Raw genomic sequence first — 19407 nt, 5'->3', positions numbered from 1 at the left:
GATTTAAACTCAAGAGGAAGCTACAGATGACCACAGATTGGGGATTTTTAGATAGCGGTGAAAAACAGTTCACTGTAAAGACGGCAGCGACAAGATTAAAAGATAAAAAACAAAGAAACAGATCGCAGATTAATAAACACGGCGAGCCACTTGCCTGCCAGGTGAGGGTGTGTATAATCTTTAATCTGCTTGGCTGTGAGTGTGAGGTAGGTTAAAATTATTTGAGACGCTCAGATTAACAGGAAGATGGAGTGACACTGAACTGAAGAGTGGGTAATAAACAAGTGTAACAAAAGTGAATGAGAGCTCAAACACAATCTGGGCTAGTAAACTGAACAAAAATGGGGTCAAATAGAAAAGAGTAAGGCAAAAAAAAAGGGAGAAATTCATTGATAGCACCAAAGGTAAATGCCTCCCTCTGGTGGTGGCTTACACCTGTGCAGCACAACACATCTAAGCTATAATCATCAAAACCATTAAAACTTTTTTTTTTTCCAGAAAAAACTGTTAAAAAAAAACAAAACACAAAAAAACCACACAAAAAAAACAAACTCTGTGGTTGAAGCCTCTCCCTCTGCGAGAACCTGCTGAATATATTTGTGGTTTATATTTGTGGTTTGAGGACTTGAATCTCAGAAATTGGATTAGACACCTTTTACTATTTTCACCTTTTTAATAGATAACCTGAAAAATAACGTGCAGACTGATTCATGAGAGTTCTGTCAGTGCACAAATCTTATGCAACTTTGGTGGAACTGTAGCTGTGATCCTGCCAAAGCCACAGCAGATAGCTAGAGGCTAAAACAGCCATTACTGATGGTTATCATTTCCAGCGCATGATGAGGCAGCCAACACGCAAGCTGATTACAAAAACCAAAACCACTGTGAACACACACACACACACACACACACCACATAATGAACAAACCACAGAATGCGTGCGCGCAGCCACAAAGCCGCTCCTATAAAACAGTTTGTAGACACACGTAGCCCAATGGGCAAGCCAAAAGATTCTGGCTGTGGCTGCACTTAAACTGCACTTAACGCCGTTGTTGCCCTGAATCCATACATGCATGGACACAGAGTGTGTCACTTGGCCCATTGAGAGAAAACAACATCAGGGGGTGTGAAGTCATGCAGGCCAACACAAGCAACACAGTGAATGGGACCGTCATCACAACAGGGGATGTTTCAGTTGTGACAAAGAATCATTACAACCCTTTTACAAAAAGGTACAGCACATGTATGTGCGTGAGAAGAGATGTTTGCAAATATATGTGTGTAGTTGATGGCTGCGTATTGCCTGGCATGCATTGCGGTGAGTGTGTCACATTCCACTGATTATTAGCGTGTGTGTGTGTGTGTGTGTGTGCGCGCACCTAGTTAGTGAACAATGTAAAAGTCACACTGGAAGGGTTTGTGTGTAATAATAGATGCATTACACAAGCGTGTATGTACACTAACTTTTGCACATAGATTCTATGTGTGTGTTTGCAGCCTTGGGGGGGGGTTTGGACAAGAGGAAGGCTTTGGGAAGGGGACAATGGTAGCCATGGAGACGCAAAAGGTCTGAATGGAGTGAGAGGAGCACCTGCATGCTGAGTTAGTCTTCTGTCTGGGGAAGTCATCCACTTGCGGGTGAAGTTTGAAAAGACAATGACCGACTCCCTGCGGACAACAAAACACTTCCAGCATTGTCCCAAAAAAAAAAAAAAAAAAAAACAACTTCCCATTAACACTGGCTCGCTAAGAAAGTTTTTTTGCATTACTATTGTCTCAAACTAGAAAAAAGACACAATAAGACCCCGTTACTGACTCCTACATTTTTCCAAACCTCTAAACTTTGCCCCCAAAAAAGCTATTGTTTTGAAAACTCTTTCAGAAGACAGAAAGCTCACTGGGTTCCTGGCAGATCCCATTCACAGGCCACTGGAACTTAACGCTCTATTGTTTACTCATCAAGCCCAAGATCTCTTCTGCTACGACTTGTTTACAGAGGTCAACATCCCATTGTGAGCTTCCTCTCAAATTCCCATGCTCATTTACATATTAAAATGATTGATTTACGACCAAGTCATGTATCGATCACTGACAAAACCTGCAATAAGCCATCTACCCACGAGGCCATTTATCTCCAAGCTACATCTGTTTTCTTTTTAACTAAAAAAAATCTAGCTAAAGTCTAGCAGGCAGCACGAGTGGTCTGACTACATTTTCTTAAAGTGTGACTCACTTAACAAACAGCTAGATGTTGGTTTTAGATAACATTTAAAATCTGACTTTGCATTGTAGCTCTTGACACACGATCCTTTTCTATCTACTTAGATTAAAATGCAGATGGGAACAAGCAGAAATATCTTCATGGTTACAACATGTTGTCGTTTTTCACATTAGGTTAAGTGCTATGTCACCAAACTGGCTTTAAAAAAGGTAGTCTTTCACAAGCCATGTTTTAAAAGCCAACTAACCCTCAAGGAATACAGACAAACTGTTGCCTACATGTTAACACCTCTCTCCTTTCCGCCTCTTTTTCCCCTCCACCTGCCACACTGAGTGTGAGAACATCCATCAGCACTCCTACCCAGAAGGCCAGGGGACAGGTAGTGGGTCAGCCTCTGGTGAAGAGGTCACAATGTCTCAAGAAACACAGCACTGGTGGAGATGTTACTGGAGGACTATCCTCTTACAAGTTCAACCAAGTTCACAAGGTAGGCTGTTTAATGATTCTGGGAAATAAAGGTAGTGGACAAGAATCTCTTACTGAAAACACAAGTGCACATGATACCTTCATGTGTTTCAACATGAAAATTGTAACATACAACTACAGTGCAGGAGCTTAAATAGGTCATTAATCTATTTTTCTGCTAGAGATCATTGTTTGCTGACATGTTTGTAGTTTTTAATGGTGATAATCTACAGTAAAGCGCTTGAATGCCTTAGACATGTGGGGCATGTGGGAAACCTGGAACTCAGTTTACACAGATTCTACACCAAAAAAATTTAAAAAAATTAAATGCCACCTTCCTCTCATCACCCATGCATGTGCTAACTCTTTACAAGGTTAAACCAACAGCTCAAAACCCAGACTGAAAAAAGACCACTTGCAAAATATACTTTATTTTTGAGGCTGAAAAAAAATCCTCTGTGGAATTAAGAATAAAGTCATTGCAGTTTAAAAGCTGAATTTTCTGATGACTAACTTCAATGAAGTTTTGGTTAAAAGCTTGAAAGTATCTGAGTAACACTGCAGAGTCATACGGTCTATGATGACGGAATATTTGGTCATTAAATAAGCATCAGAATATGTCACAACTGCTGCCCATTATAAAAGAAAAACATATGAAGCATCTGTAATGAGTGAACTGCACACAGGAGAGCAAAATAAACCCCAGAAAAGTCAGGATCAAAAAGTAGATATAGCCTGAGATGCCCACAACTAATGCTAGTGCTAATCAAGGCTTACATTCATCAACATGTAACTTTCTATATCCTCAACCCCCGGAAGGCTGCAGGAAACTTCCAATTTAAGTGAGAATGACATTTCCAGCTCAAACTAATCCCTGCTCATGTCACATCTACTGACTGGGGCTCAAGTGCATAAATAACTTATGCAACATACCAAAATGCACACCAAGTCACAGAGCCTAATTCTGGCCCTGCAAATGGCTTGCACTGCAACGCAAAGGTTTACTGCAGGGGTGGTGGTGGTGATTCACCCTGGCCACACAGCACAGCTGGCTGTGGAAGAACATGGGCTGAAATATGTCACATCTGTCTCAGAGCTGGCAACCTCGACTGAGCGAGGGGGGGTTAATATCATAACATTAGTGGACATTCTGTAACTGGCAGCCAATGTAGAGTAATCTACTGGTCGGATCATGGTATTTAATGTAATACTGAGTATTTGGGTCAGTTTGTCATCACTTGTGAAGCTAGAAACCCAAACTGGGAATCGTGCTTGTAGCTGATTAAAGTGAAGCAGCATCTACATGTCAATAACCTGATCCTGGTGTGACAACTTTTAAACACTCAGCAATCTGAACATTAAATATTAATCCTCCTCTTGCTGTACGGTTAGTTAGTTACTGCTGACCACAGAAAAACATGGAAAAAAACCCAAACAAAAACTGCCAATCTCGTGTATAAAAAATGGCTTCATCTAAAAAAGAACAAAAAAACTGAATTCTTTCTCCGGCTCAACTCCCACAACATCTGTTTCTCTCCATTTTCCAAGCCGGACTCGAATCTCACAGTGTAACTGACAACATAAATTACTGCATACAGCTGATGAACTGGGAGACTGCCACGTATAGTTGATGTGTTCACTTTATATTACCTCATTTCTGGAAGCCATTATAAGGCTACAGAAAGAGAACAAACAACCCTGGTTTAACAAGACGGATCATTTCCTAATTTCTGAAATAACAGCTGATTGGATCATTTACCAAGAAAAAACTAAGGGTTTCTTTTTTTTTTAATATATATTTAACATCTTAACTTTCTTGCTTTTGACTGGGTATCGTTTTGCACTGCAACCCAAAACTAGGTCAAATGAGACAATAAAATGTTATTCTTCATAATAAAACAGCTCATGTATTGTCAACATTAGCTGCATGTGATCCCTGTAACCATGACAGGTGAAATCACCACCATGATGTTCTGGAATATGACTCAAGCAGCAGGACTAAAAGTTATGGAAGGACAGGAGCGGGCAGGGAAGCGGGTTTTCCCTCTTTATCAGCAGCATTGTGTTGTCTCCCAAACAGCATTATGTGTCTATTCTTTGTAGCATAGTTTCCATGAGTGTTTAATAACCGAAAACAATGTCAAATGCAGTAAAAGACGAGCGAGTTTCCCCTTTATCTCATTTCAGCTTGTCAGCGAAGTAATAGCCAACACATGGCCCCCCACTCTGCAGGACAGCAGACCAGCAACTGCTGCTCTGCCAGCTGTTACTGTGAACAACGTGCACACTGAATACACACCGATACGTACGGGTGTAAGCAGCTCTACACATCGCTCATCGCCCCTGAAACCCACACCAAAGTTATGAGAATGCAAACAGGATCACAGCCAGCAGCGTGCAGAGACACTCTGCTTAGTCGAGAATAATAAGAGTAAAATGAAAGGGAGGGGAATCAAACCGCAGTCAGGAAATAAAGTATGCTTGAATTCAAAGTCCCTTAATTAATCAGAGACGGAACGAAAGAACAAAGGAAGAGATGATTAACAGGAGTGTTTCCTTCACTGAAGAAAAAAAAGACACAAGGAAGGATATTGTGCAGAGGAGGCTGCTGTGGGAGAGATTACTTTCCAAACAGGGGAGGGATGGAGTTTAACTTTTCTTTGTCTCACAAAAGTCCCGGGGAAAACTCCACACTCACACCGAGTCAGTGCCAGAGCTTTCATGCAATGAGCGGCTACACTCACCTTTCAGACAGAACATGGTTCTTCACTTATTTCCCCCAAACAAAACTGCAGTTTCCTCCTTTTTTCTTGCGGCTCACCATTTCCTCATAACCATCCTGCTTGTCCTCCTTTTCTCGTCCTCTCTCCCAGTTCCTCCACACCGCTCGCTCAAGCCGATCAAACGCAGACACACTGATCCTGACACATACACTCCACTCTCCATCTCCCTCCCCTTCTTTCCCCTCTCACACATACATGCACACGCTCCGAGTGGCAGCTAGCCAACTTCTACACTGCAGGAAACTGCCTTGCGACCCCCCTCACTTTGCTTCCCCTCCCTCTCTCCCTACATCCCTGGATATCTCTCTACCACACTGACACCCCCCTACCCTCAACCCCACCCCATCTCCCCGCCCACCAGAGCGAGAAGCTCAGCCTCGATCTAAAACTCTTAAATCCACTGTCACCCACAAGCCCCCCTGATTGGTCACCTTCACAGATACCCAAGTACACACATATATGTATACATATGTGGCATTTAGTCAAATACATGGTTTTAAAGAATACATTTGTTGCTTGGGAGGAGGCAAAAATAAAAACAATAATATACACACACACACGAATATGCACAGTGTGAAGCTTTTACTGGATAATGATGGCAGAGAATCTGGGCAGTCAGCAGTTCAGAGTGAGACAGGGGGCCCCGGCTTGAGGCCGATCCATTGTGCGCTGATCAAATATAATCGCTTTAATCCCCACAATTCAACTGCTTGTTATCAGACACAGTTACAAGCGTGGTGCATCACAAACTCTCCAGGCAGGCCGATCCCAATCGCCCTCAGCGTCGTGCCAGTCGCAGACAGAAATACAGGCTCACTTACAAGGTTTTGGAAATACACATGAAAATACATCTGGTTTATGGGTGTTAAACTGATGTTTTTTTTACCACCTTGTTCAGATGTGCAGCAAGAACAGCTTATGGATCTGATTCTGGGCCATTCCTCTATGACTTAAAGTGCTTTGTAAAGCTCACATGAGGTACGCTTTTCACAAAAGGAAGATTAGTTTTAGGTTTGCTGAAATGATAGTAATCAAAGACTTTGACTGTGCTTTCAAATCTAAAAAAAAAAAAGAGGGGAAAATCATACTCTCTACAAACCCAGTAAATCAATATATGCAGCTAGACAACACAGTGCACATTGACAAGTGTAAATTAAAGAGTCAACATAAAGTTTGGCTTAGTCCAGACTGGATAGCAGAATGCAAAATGGCATTGATTACCAATGATGCGCTGTAATGGCTTTCTCTTCCTCTGCAAAAACACATTTGTTGTGGCAGCCTTTGATCTTAAGTGATCTGTGGTAAGTTATGTAAAACCCAGAACCCTTAGCATTCATTTATATTCCAAAGCCCACACGTACAGTACATAACAATGCATGATGGCTAAACCCTGTTTGCTATGAATCTGCCCAGGGCTACTGGTGACTACTGAACTTTATCAGAAGAGGAATATAGCCGTCCAAAACAGAATGGCGCTGTGTTAGCTGATCCAAGAGGCAAAACCTGTAATTCAGGAGGTGATCTACCAACCCTCATCTATAGTTAGGGTTATTGTTAGACTTGGAAAGAGTGATAGCTTGGAACACAGACGCTGGTACTTTATACTGTAAAAAAACAGTTAGGTTGGTTCAGGCAACTAAAGACCCAGAACTCAATAATGACATTATTTATCTGTCTGTTAAATATAAGAAGATGGATGGATGGATGGATGGATGGAAACTTTAACTGTTAGCTTTTCATTTTACATCAAGAGAAAATACCCAAGTAGACAACCTAGAATTGGTGCACTGTAAGCTGATGCAGTTTTGAATAATATGACAGTGATATCGTATAGGTGTGTGCTCACTTCTGTTGTATACTGTATAAACAGATGTTTAGCAGACACAAAACAGACAAAGGCTTACTTCGTGTCTTTAAGATGTTATGGTTCCACTACATAATTACAGCAACGGTGATTAACCTTGCATATAATTAATGCTGATATTTATAACTATTCCCTACTTACTTGGCAGAGTGTACGCTCTGTGCAGATGTTCCAAAAGAGGATTAAAGTGGCACAATCATAATAAAACTATGACGTCCAAGCGTGATTGTTGCTTGCAGGCTATAACACATCTGTCTCGACCAGATGTGGCCAATTAGAGGCTGACTAGTGTGCAAATGTGTAAGTGTGACCTCGTGTAACGTGGAGCCTCAAGGAAAGCATGATTGACTGAAATGAGAAAGCCACAAAAATGCAGCCTTGGAAGAAAAATGCGCTGTTCAAAATACGCACAAATGCTTGAATAAACCCATCTAACCAAACAGTAAAATCTCACTTCATCAAACCTTCACCTTAATTGGCCAGAATGGCTTTAACTTTAACCTTCTCCTATAAAACCTTTGGCTTACAAGCAGCATTTTGAGGCCTGCGTAATCACCGCTCTCGCAAAGCTGAAACTGTCAAAGCAGAGAGGTGGATTTCCTTCGCTTTTACACACAAACACAGTCTTGTTAAGATTAGTTTCAGAAGCCAGTGCGAGCCAATGGTCGGTACAGCAAAATTTTACAGCGTTCTTGTTTAAATGATCTACAAAAAAAGGAATAAACTTAATTCCAAATATTTACTCAGTCTTCTTTTCTCACGTTTATGAATTATATATTTACTATTGCAATTTTGAAAATTCAGCCCATAACATGCTCTAATTGAATCGTTTCATTAAAGATTATCTTCTTTACGTATATTTCTGCACATGGACTACATGGCAGCACACAGTGACAACCTCTTTCTGTGGGTGCAGGATGCAAACAGTACATACAGGGAGATTTCAGCTTCTACAGTGCAGACTGTCTTCAGATTAAACACCGTTTTAGGACTTGAATCACGTCAAAGGGCCCGTATCAGAAACACAGACAGCATCTTATCTAAGTGTCCAGGACATCCTCTGTCACATCCACTGCTGTGCAAGTATGCCATGTTTTAACTGCGGCGCACTTTGCATTAGAGATAAGACTAAATAGCAAAGGCAGATAAAAATTAAGCAACTAAGCTTGTTTGTATTTATATATTTAGACACGCGACGAGAAGGAATCTGAAAAAAATCTGACTCTGTCATTTAAAAAAAAAAAAGAAGAAGCAGCGATTAGTAGCAAAAACACAAAAATAAAATAAATAAATAAATAAATAAATAAAAAAGAACACATGTAAGGATAAACATGAACATAATGGCTCTAAAATGACGGAAAAAGATTATTTCTGTTCGTATTACGTCATTATAACTCACGCATTTGTCATGAAGAGGTCTTTTTTTTTTTCTTTTTCTTTTTTTTACCTCGCCACTGTGTTGGGACAATATCAGTTCATCCTATCAAACTAAACCCCGAGACCTCTATCCCCTTACAAGCTGCTAAAACCATGTTCAGCAACGTAATCACTTGTTTTTCCTCTGCTTGCCCTTTTTTCACCAGTGAATCAGGCCTTTTGTGGATTAGAGGCCACAACACAGAGGTAATAGGATACATACAATATGATTCAAAAGGGTGGGTGAAAAAAAAATCAGAGATTAATGGATTGGTGGGGGGGTGACTTAATTTGAGCTAAAGCTGAACTCTTGTGTGTACCGGGATTAGGAGCATTTCGGCACACAATAAGACTGATCTGGGGTCAGCTGGCAAAGAGATACAAAGGAGGATCAGAGAGGAAGAAAAAGTTCGGACTTACCTGTGGATCATCACCGACAGCAGCACATAGGAGAAAAGAGAAAAATGATTAGAAGCAGTTTATAAGTGTATAACACTTGTTATAGATATGCTTTTTTTAATGAATGCTTCGCGTGTTTCTATGTACAGCACTGGTGTGTTTAGCCCTGGGCTGTGGGCCACATCACCAGATTTCTGTCTGTCTTTTAATGAGGCCTTCCTGGTTTATACATCCATCTCCTCTCCCAACAGCAAATTATCATCTGCTAATCTGGATTTACACAACGACTACACGGTAATGATGAGTGTGTTTCTGTGTGTGCCTGTATAAAACCCTCCAAAAAAAAAGACAGTTATGCAAGAGTTTGGTCTGTGAAGCCTCTCAAAAATTTCACCAAGCATCCCACAAAGAGAAATGTGTCCTCAAAGACCCTTTTCTTAAAGCCTGCTTTAATAAACACATCTTCAATAATGTGGAACCTAATTCTGGTTCTGCCACAGCTGTGGCGTGCCAAGGTATGGTTAATATTTAGGTCACTGTGGTCCTGCCCCAAATATGTGACACAGTGACACACTGTAGATACCAAAAACTACATCACATGTAAAACTCTGCTGAAGACTAATCCCCAAATCTCCAAACTTCCATGTTAACACGGTGCAGGCACACTTGCCAAAGGAAAACATCTGGATAAACAAGAAGACATTGAGTGCACCTTCATCTGGTGGCTTGATGATCTATAAATAACAACCAATAAGGAGTACAGTTAACAACTGAGACCTAGATTCCACTGTCTGATGGGGTCCCACCAGCTGAGACATACAGCCACAAAGGGGGAGCTCAATAAGGCGATCAAGGAGATTGATCAGATCATTTTGTCCCTGCATGAATCTGGAAGTAAGAAGGAAATGAAAAAAATGAAGAAAAGAAATATATCTGAGTTGATACTGACAGAAAAAAAAGCAGTGACAGGTGAAAGATCTTTGAGGTAAAACAGTTGGATCGCAGGTTGGTTCCTTATTCAAAATGTTGCCTTTTATACTTTTCTATGACAGTAAATTAAATATCTAAATTTTGCGATGCTTCTCTGACACAGTTGCTTCCAACTGCCCCTTATCAAAAAGGGAAAAAAACAACAAAAAACAAAAAACAAATGGTGGTAAAACAGCTCACAGCTCACACACAGAAGAATAGGAAAGCTCCTGGAAAACAAACTATCCCTTTATAAAGTTTAATTGGCATTGTGATATTTTGTGACGTTTTGGAGATCAGGGGTCGGACTGATTTTGCAGTTGCTCCAAATCCACAGTTTCGTTTTTGCAAGATGGTTTGTTGGAACTTAAAATGACACTGTCTGGTACTGAGCTATTAAATCAAACAATGACATTATATGAAAAAAAAAAAACCCAGTTAGATAATAAATACAGCAGTCGTATGCAGCCTAGAATTGGGACACAGCATAAACCGTTGGATCCTTACTGGATCCTTCAGCACAGGTCAGGTGCCAGCTACAGGAGGAAATTTATTTAATGAACTGATTGTTTTTGTTTTACTTTCATTCCCTTAGAATTCTTGGTAATGATATATTTATTTACATTTGTTTAAATTAATTTGACATACAAAAGAACTGGGACCCTATCACCTGTATTTCAATTCCTAAAACAGGAAGGAATAGCTGTTACAAAATATAGCTATATGTTACACTTGCTCAAAGTCTTTTTAAGAATCTTAATAAAGTTAATAAATGTCAAATTGAGCCACACCAGGAGCACTTTTGCCATTTTCTGCCTTGTTTTTGTTTTGTTTTGTTTTTTTAACTGAAACCTGCAGGTTTTTGGTAACATGCTTTTTGGGCCACATTTCCTCTCATTTAGTGGGTGTGTTGGAGGTTTTAACCAATCAGCAGCGATCTGTATATAACCCATAACTATAAAGGCATTGCAGACAATGAATCTGCTGGGTGTCTGACGAGTCACCATTTCCGTCTGGAAAGAGAAAAAAAAAATATATCAAACCAATAAATAAAACAACTTTTGCAACGTTTTGTCGGGGCTGCAACTGGCCCAGGAAGCACTCACTCACTCACACACCCGTTACCTCAACAACCAAGGCAAACACCCAACCAGCCGAGCTGGAGGCTACATCAAAATTGTAGGTTTTGCATCCCCAGGCACTCATTTTCGGGCTATATTTACACAGAGGCACAGTGCGTGGCTGCCCATATACCTTGTAATGGGTCTTGGCAGGCGTGTGGAAGCAAGATCCAGATGTTAAAAATACTTAAGGTTCAAACTGGAGACTTATTCCCGAGACATTTCCTCTGTGTGCAGTGTGCATCTGTACACTACGTATGTGTGTGTGTGTGTGTGTGTGTGTGTGTGTGTGTGTGTTATATTGACCTGTCTATGACACTCTCTCTGGCCTGGAATTAGCTATAAAAAGATACAGTCTGTCTACAACAGAGAGAAAGAGAAAAACACTGAAAGAAAGAGGCTGTAAAAAGAAACAGCAGGAAAAAGAGCATTAGCTTGTGAAAAACAAACGTCTAATGCAATAAGTCTGATCAGTTCCTGTCTTGTTATTGTTTAAAATCACTTATTCACACTTGAATGCATCATCTCCATCTCCAAGCTTTGTAGTTGGAAAATATATCCCATGGTAAATAAATTAGTCCCCCTTATTTTTCTGAATATTTAATGGGAAAATGATTTGTTTCTTTGAAATGTGAGTGAAAATTTTAGATTTAAGATTTTGTAATTATTCAAAGAAAGGACTGAAAGAGATCTGTGAAGAAATCATGGCAGCAAAGAGCTTTCCTGTCGCCAGCGTGCGGGGCAACCACGGATGAGATAGGCAGACTACAAATAAGGTAGGATGATCTTCTTACGTAAGACAGATCAAACAGTGGAATCACATGCGGTGTAGTACATTCAGATAAAGATTTGGCTTGAATACAAAGACATTTTCTGCCACTGAACCACATGTGGGCAATAAAAGGGCGCGTGCTTGGTTTGCAGATATAAAATCCATAAAGGTTTAGGCTGCACCACAGCACTGCAACGCTTAACTCTAGAGTTAAAGGACACAAATAATATTATATGTAATCTCAAGTTCAAGATTATAACTAGAAAAAAATATCCTTCAGTTAAAACTAAAAACAAAACACTACATACCAATATAGTTACCATATAAACTTTGACCGGCTTCTGCTTTAACCTTTTAACTATGAGAAAAATGTCAGGACCTTCAGCTATGTGCGTCTCTGAGCTGTTTTAGGAAGGGGCAGGTTCAGAGGTGGTAGAGTGAGAAGGAAGGAAGGGCTGAAACATGCAAAAACTTGACAAGAGCAGCACCAAGCTCACTTTTCTGGAGCAACAAAATATCATCATATACTGTCAGGTGACACTACTCCAGCCCTGAGCACCAATAGGGACACAGATTCAAAATATGTTCTTAGCATCGACAGCAGACTGAGGCTACATGTGGCGCCTATGCTGCTAAATCATTGTTATTGCTCCATGTAAGTCTCCATGCTATTGTGACAATCTTACCCCAGGAAGCTTTGCACCGATTTGTTGGACACATTAAGATAAAGAAAGTTCCGATTTGGAAGCAACTAGTCGTCATGTTGCTGAACTGCTTTAAAAATAAAACGCAGAGCCAGGCAGAGAGACAACAAATGTTTTTGCCTATTGAAACTGATAACAACTTGTTATGTTACCGTTAGTATAATAGCGAGGGAAACATGGGCAGATACTGATCCTGAATGTCTGAAACTTAGGCTACAATATCTGCTTTTTATTTGGTTTGTATTTTTGTCCCACCTGCCTCACCAAAATCTTTGTGTCCAAGCATGTATGCATGTATAACCTATCCCGCTCCAAGTGTATCTAAAGTATTGGCAATAATTTTAATGTTAATGTACAGTGTGAGTGAAACTACCAATGGCAGCAAGTGTCAGAGTTAATGCGACTACCACTGGGTGTCTTTTTCCATTCTCAGGTAAAGGTTAGGCTACAGTTACAACCACTCTCCCTAAAGTCTAACTGACACCTCTGACCGAGTATGCACAGATGCATGTACCCCGGCACACAACTAATGAACCAATCAATAAATAATGAGAAACTGGAAACTTAATACCCCTAAAATACTGCCAGGTTTAAATTTCATTCTTACCTCAGACAGAAAGATGTCCAATATTAAAATTCTAAACTAAAGAGCTAAAAGAAACTATTATTTAGTTTCTTGGTCTCACTGATGAGCTATCCAGGTCTAGACAAACACAAACACGCCCTCTCCCTGGCACCAAATCCTACACTCACATTGGTACCAGCCTGTGACATCACCGCGCTGATGTATCGTTGCTGACTTATCACACAGGGACAAAGTGCCCTTTGACCAGCCACAAGTCCTGCTGACCACAAACACACACATCCAACTTAGTCTCTAAGGGAACCAGGAAGTGTGAGGGTTGTGGAGATTGAGAATAGGGTGCCATAAGAAAGAGAATGAAACAGTACTCGCTTTGCTTGTGCGTGTAAACACCGTCTCCCTAACTGAGCTCGAGAACAAAGAACCACTCTAACAAGCTCAAAGAGACGTAGCCAACACGCATGGTTAAGTAGGTGTGTGTCCAGTATAAAAATAAAATAATCACTGCTTTTCTTTTTGTTTCCCCACTCTCACCTATTTTGTGTTGAGGCCGGTACACCCAGTTATCGTCGTCCTCACCCTCGTCTCCGTCTGAGGTGTGAAGGTGACTGTGAGACTGAGAGTACGGGTGGCGGCTGTGAACCACGTTGAGCTCGTTTTGGCTCTGGAAGACGCGTCTGCTCTGGCGGGAGAGGTTGGACACGTTGAGCCAGCTGAGAGCCCGGGAAAGGCCCGCCGGTTTCTCCTTTCGGAATGATGCGGATCTCCTGTCTCCTCTCATTGTCCCTCAGAGAGGTCTTCTTTAAAACTGAGCAAAAAAAAAAAAAAATCCCCAGCCGTAAATCCTTAGGTCGGTGGGTTGTCCAGATATTCACACTTACTAAACTGTTTCAGACTCTTCAGATTCAACAATAAGCACTGAATTAGTTCCAGCAGGACATTCAGCCATATCCCGCTTTGCTTTCCATTTGCTTAGCGCACTTCCACATCATGACTCTGACCCACACAGCCTCCTCCTTCACTTCATCTCTCTGCCGCAAAAACTTAAATCATCTTCTTCTTTCTTGTCCTCCTTTGTGCCTTAAAACTCCAGGCGTGATTCCCAAACCCAAAGGGGTAATTAAGCAATCCAGCAATCAGGAAAATCACCGCCCTTCCGCGGCGCACACTTCTCTGTGCACAGTCCCCTTTTTCTGTTATGTTCCTCAGTGGTGCATGACAGGGTGGAGAGAGGTTTCCAAATTACCCTATGATTCTTTTCAGTCTCAGCAAATCAGCGGTTGTTGTTTACGACCATGTGTGCCCCTGAGTGTTGTTATCTCCAGTTGTTAGCACGCGCCAGCTGAGTCGCACCATCTTAGAGCCAGGGCCTGACCAAGGGGTTAAGAGGTTCCCGGGTTTGTTGCCGTCTTGATGAAGTTACTTGCATGCTCACGCGCTGGCATAGGCACACTCACATGTGATACTCCCTTTGCTGGGTGTGCAGCAGAAATGAGGATGCCTGTCAAGTTTTTCCAGAGAATTTACAACCAACTTCTTGCGAATCCTCATTCGTTTTCCTCTCAGTCCTGTTTTGATCCCTTTTCTGCAAATATTACCGTCACTAGTGGTTGAGGAAAAGGCGTGCTAAGCAAAGGCTGTGATAAAAGGTCCCAGTGTTGACAAAGCTCTGGCTTTCCAATCAGCTGATCTACACCAGTGATAAAGCAAGAATTGGGAAGGCAAGCCCACACCTGCTTATCGCACCCAGGTGAGTTAAAAAGAAAGGGTATGCTGGTGAGGATTGCCCAGACTCCGCTCTTCGTGACTCCTGAAGTCCTGCAAGTGCGTGACTACTAGAGTTGACACAACTAGAGTTGTGCTGTGAGTATAGGGTTAAGGTTACACCCAACCCTTCACACATGAAGCTGAAATACGAGTCAGCCCGTTCCTTCTTCCTTATTCCCTGCCTCTCTTCTTTCTGTTTTCTGCGCTCCCTGATCGCTGCTCCGCCCCGCCATTCATTTACTGGCATGGCAACCACTCATCACACCCTCCTTATGTCCTTTCCTACCTCCTAAACACCTTTTTTCCACCCCACATATGCTTCTATTTACATTCCCTGTTATCAATATCCCACAGGTTCTTTCATTTTGAACACAAAACAGCTTTAACCCCAGCCTCAGCAGTACTAACCCTTAACTACTGTTGGGAAACATGCAGTGTGTGAGGAACACAAAGGCCCTCAGGGATAAAAACATGTATGTAGGGGGGTGGAGCCTTCCCACCTGAGTGTAAAAGCATAGGGAGCACAATACCACTAAGGTGTGACAAAAAACTGAATGAGTGAGTACACAAACACACGTAGGCCTGGCTGAGAAACCTCATCAACCATTCTCACCTTCTTGTTTACCCCAGAAAAGGTGGTAAATTAGAGGATCGTCAGATCGTCAAGACAAAGATCTGGCACCGTAAGATTTTTTTATGGATCCATTACGCTACTGAAAGGCGATTCCAGATCTGTGACTGCGATGTGGTGTAAGCTTAGACTTAAACCCTTATTGCTCTCTCAGGTCCCCGACCTCATTTGAGGTTCCCCTTAGAGAGAAAATCTACTACGTCGGCACTTGTTTGTGCACAAAGCCAGGTGCTCATTTCCAAGCCTAGCTTGGAATATACAAATATAGGCAATCAAGTACACACTACAGATATATTTTTGAAGACCTTCGGTCACAGTGGTGAGACATAAAGCCATAAGCCCTTTAATATTTAACCAGCATTACTCTACTGTGCAGCAGCGATCAGTAAGACATGTCAATAAAGTGGGACAACAAAGTAGGTTTTATTACAGCAGAGGGAATGATGTAGGGGGATAAGGACATAACTAATAGTTAACCTGGTGCTTTGTAACCTTGACCTGTAAAACAGCAGCAAATTATAATCACTCAATCCTTGAGTTGAAGTAAAAGTTTCAGCCCGACGTGTAAAAAGATTTTTTCTTTCCTTCCCTAAGAAATCACAAGAAAAGAAACCAACGTGTGGTCACAGCAAGTGAACATTTCACCACCAAAATCTAAACTTTGGTGGCAAATTTGAAGGAACTTCTTTAAGGTTGTCAAGAGACATTACAGTCACAAGAACGCGATTAACGGACAACTCAAACACAGAGCATCTGGCTGCATTCAGGATTAATTTATTTTCTTTTTTGAGGAAGTGAAGCTTAATAACATGACCCATAAATGGAGTCAAAATTTCATCACAGGTCAGCGTTGTGATTCAACCCCCCCCCATTTATATTTAATGAAGTGCACATGAAGGAGATAAAGCACTGACGATAATCAGTATATTAAACTGCAGATTATAGACAAGTGGACATTCAGCATCTTCAGCTTGGTGGCGTGTCACCAAAAGAAGAGCGTAAACATCTCTGACTGCTTAGAAGCAGAAGCACAGCTTTCACGTGTCTAATCCATTAAAACCTTGATAATGTACACAATTAAATTTGAATAGAGCAACATAGAGAAGATGTTTTTTCCAGCTATGATCAAGGTTATTATAGTTAACTAAAACTGGATGTGAAAACATATTTTGCTTAACTATAAATCAAATACCGACCATTTTCTTCCCTGTTGTTGGCATTAAATACAAAACACATTTTAAGCAGGCTTTAATCTTTCATCAGAGACATTACAGGCTCCAAAAAGAGTGTCACGTTACCTCAGAATGTAAACACGATTATACCATCAGAGCCGTGTGTCAGTGATTAGCTTTGAAAACGATGCCGACTCTAAACACACTGGTGTTTAAACAGGAAACCATGGGTCACTAATGTCATGTTGGGACACTCCTACCAGACGTGACAAGAGAGGACAAGAGGAAAAGCAAACAAAAATCCAGACAGTGAAGAAGTACAGGGCAATTAAAGCTAAATTACTCTAAATCTTATCAGAGTATTGACTGGATTCACACATTCCTGCATCAAAAAGACAAGCGGTACAGTTAGAGCTGACCAGGTGGGAAAAGGAACAAAAAGAAAGAGACTGAATGGATATAACTATGTACTCTGATAAGATTTTAAATGTATAGATTTTAAATATAAACACACGCTGCCACTGCTTGTGTCCCACAGACATAAAGCTGGGACATGAGGGCCAACCTGTTTGTCAGGTAACCCAATCACACATTAGTGGCTGAGTATACCTGACATTGATACACACTCGCCAAACAAAAGGTAAATACAGCAGATAAAGAAGCCGAGCTGGAAAAAAGTAGCATTTAGTGCATCCAGCAGTGCACAACTATCTTATAAAAGCCTCACTCAGTGTTTCTGCCAAGTTTCAAATCCCAGTATGTGCAGTTTCACAGTGTGTGCTTCTCAGCGGTAACACATTCACACAGGCAGTTAAACACAGGGGTTCAGCTCCACCACAGAGGAAGGCTTTTATTACACCAGAGCACCCCACATTTACTGGGACAGTTGGTGCCTTTGCGCATGTGTGTGTTTGTTTGTAAAAGACCACTTTTGGGCAACAAATTCTAAACTGTACGGTTTGACACCAGCTGATTAAAGTCGTATTTCTGGAAGGCATTTGTTTCCCCAATTTGGTTCGACTGCAGTCACATTCAGTGTTTAGGAAATCTGCTTTACATTATGGTACATCCACAGGACGGTAATGTAAGTAAAGGAAAGCATGCTCGACATCTATGTGCATGCGTGTGTTATATACTGTATGTTCTATATAAAGTTCCTCCTGGAGGTGTTGGAATCTTCCACACACAAGTGTCAGAATTACACCTGATGAAACTCAATTACAGCAAGAATATATTTACACCTGCAACTTACAGGAAGATCCGCCCACTTTTCAAAAATTTCTACCTAAAGAGACGTCATTACTTATCTGTTGATTGTCTTCTTTGTAAACAGGTGTTATTGCATCATATTGGATTTACACAATAATACTGTTAAGAGTTACGGGAGGTTGAAAGGCTGGTGTGTGAGAAAGACATTAATCATCAGCGTTGGCCACCCCGATACGACACCTACGCAACACCTACACAGATAAAAGTCATACTCAATGTTCGTGCTTTGCTCCTTCTGGCAAAAACTGCATATTAAGAAATCACGACTGATAAAGGCAACCACAAACAAACCGCAGGCACACAGGGAACACGGAACAGGGAGTAAAGTGATTAACTCATGTGATAATAGACTACTAGGGAAGGAAAATGTGAGTCACACAGTATAAAGTGTCCTCTCAGGTTAGCTGCTGAGCAACTTCAGACCTCCAGGGGGAGAGGTAGGCCAGGCCTGGACGCCCAGCACCACTAGAGGGCTGTTGCTGGGCTTCCAGACCTGGCCCAGGCCCAGCAACAGCCCTCTAGTGGTGGGCTGCTGGACCTCTGGAGCATTGAAGTCCACTACCATGCTTTTTTTGTTGTTGTTTCATATAATCTGCATCACAATATTCATCCGTTTCCATGAAATATGGTGCAGTTTTTTGTTTTCTTTTTTAAGATTAAGTAGTTGATTCCTTCAGAATGAACTGGCTTAAATCATTTGGAAAATAATTTTTTTGATTTTTTTTGATGAAAAACGACAAACATCGTGTGTGCTTTTGGTGGGAATCCAGTTACTTTGTGCTAAATAACAGTAGGTTTCGCTCTGGAGAGGATGGAGGAAAAGGGATTTTTTGAGACATCATTTTTGGATCTTCTAGCAGATAAAAATAATCATCTATTATCTGAGAAAAGAGGAGATTAATCAGTCGTGAAGATGATCAGCTGTTGCACTCTCAATAGTATGTCTGTCTTTTTGAAAACATTTTATTTGACACCCTATTTGTCACACTTCACACTGCATCTGGACACTTTTACACAGGCATAACTTACAGCAGAACTTGTTTAAATCTATTAGAAACTGTGAAACTTATGGTTTCCCACAAATTGGGGGGGAAAAGCCTGCCGCCTCACACATTTAATCACGTGAAACAAAGCTTGCTTTCTTTTCTGCAGCCTATATTGTGTGCAATTACCACTTCAGGCCACAGGAGGAGGCCATCAGACTGAAATTACTTTCATCCCTAAGACAAACGTTTAGCTGCAGGTCAGAGGAGCCTTGGCACTTCATCCAA

General features: G+C 41.2%; 1 protein-coding gene across 7 annotated transcripts in view; it reads right to left on the bottom strand.

Moving 5' to 3' along the window:
• nhsl1b (NHS-like 1b) overlaps positions 1 to 19407 on the bottom strand; it is a 99754-nt gene that overhangs the window by 42608 nt on the left and 37739 nt on the right. The window contains exon 1 of one of the 7 annotated variants that reach the window (XM_084953762.1): positions 13832 to 18631. The exons of 4 other annotated variants lie outside the window; for them this stretch is intronic. In XM_084953762.1, coding sequence (XP_084809888.1) covers positions 13832 to 14078 — 247 coding nt within the window. In that variant the 5' untranslated portion in view covers positions 14079 to 18631. Of the gene's footprint in view, positions 1 to 5430; positions 5719 to 13831; positions 18632 to 19407 lie in introns of those variants that run through there. 2 more of the 7 variants (XM_084953770.1, XM_084953766.1) reach the window with 2 other exon arrangements.

Source organism: Perissodus microlepis, chromosome 15, assembly GCF_051167445.1.
Source record: "Perissodus microlepis isolate ML-2025 ecotype Zambia chromosome 15, ASM5116744v1, whole genome shotgun sequence".
NCBI lineage: Eukaryota > Metazoa > Chordata > Actinopteri > Cichliformes > Cichlidae > Perissodus > Perissodus microlepis.
The sequence above is the reverse complement of the archived record's forward strand: the minus strand, read 5'-3'. Positions and strand labels throughout refer to the sequence as shown.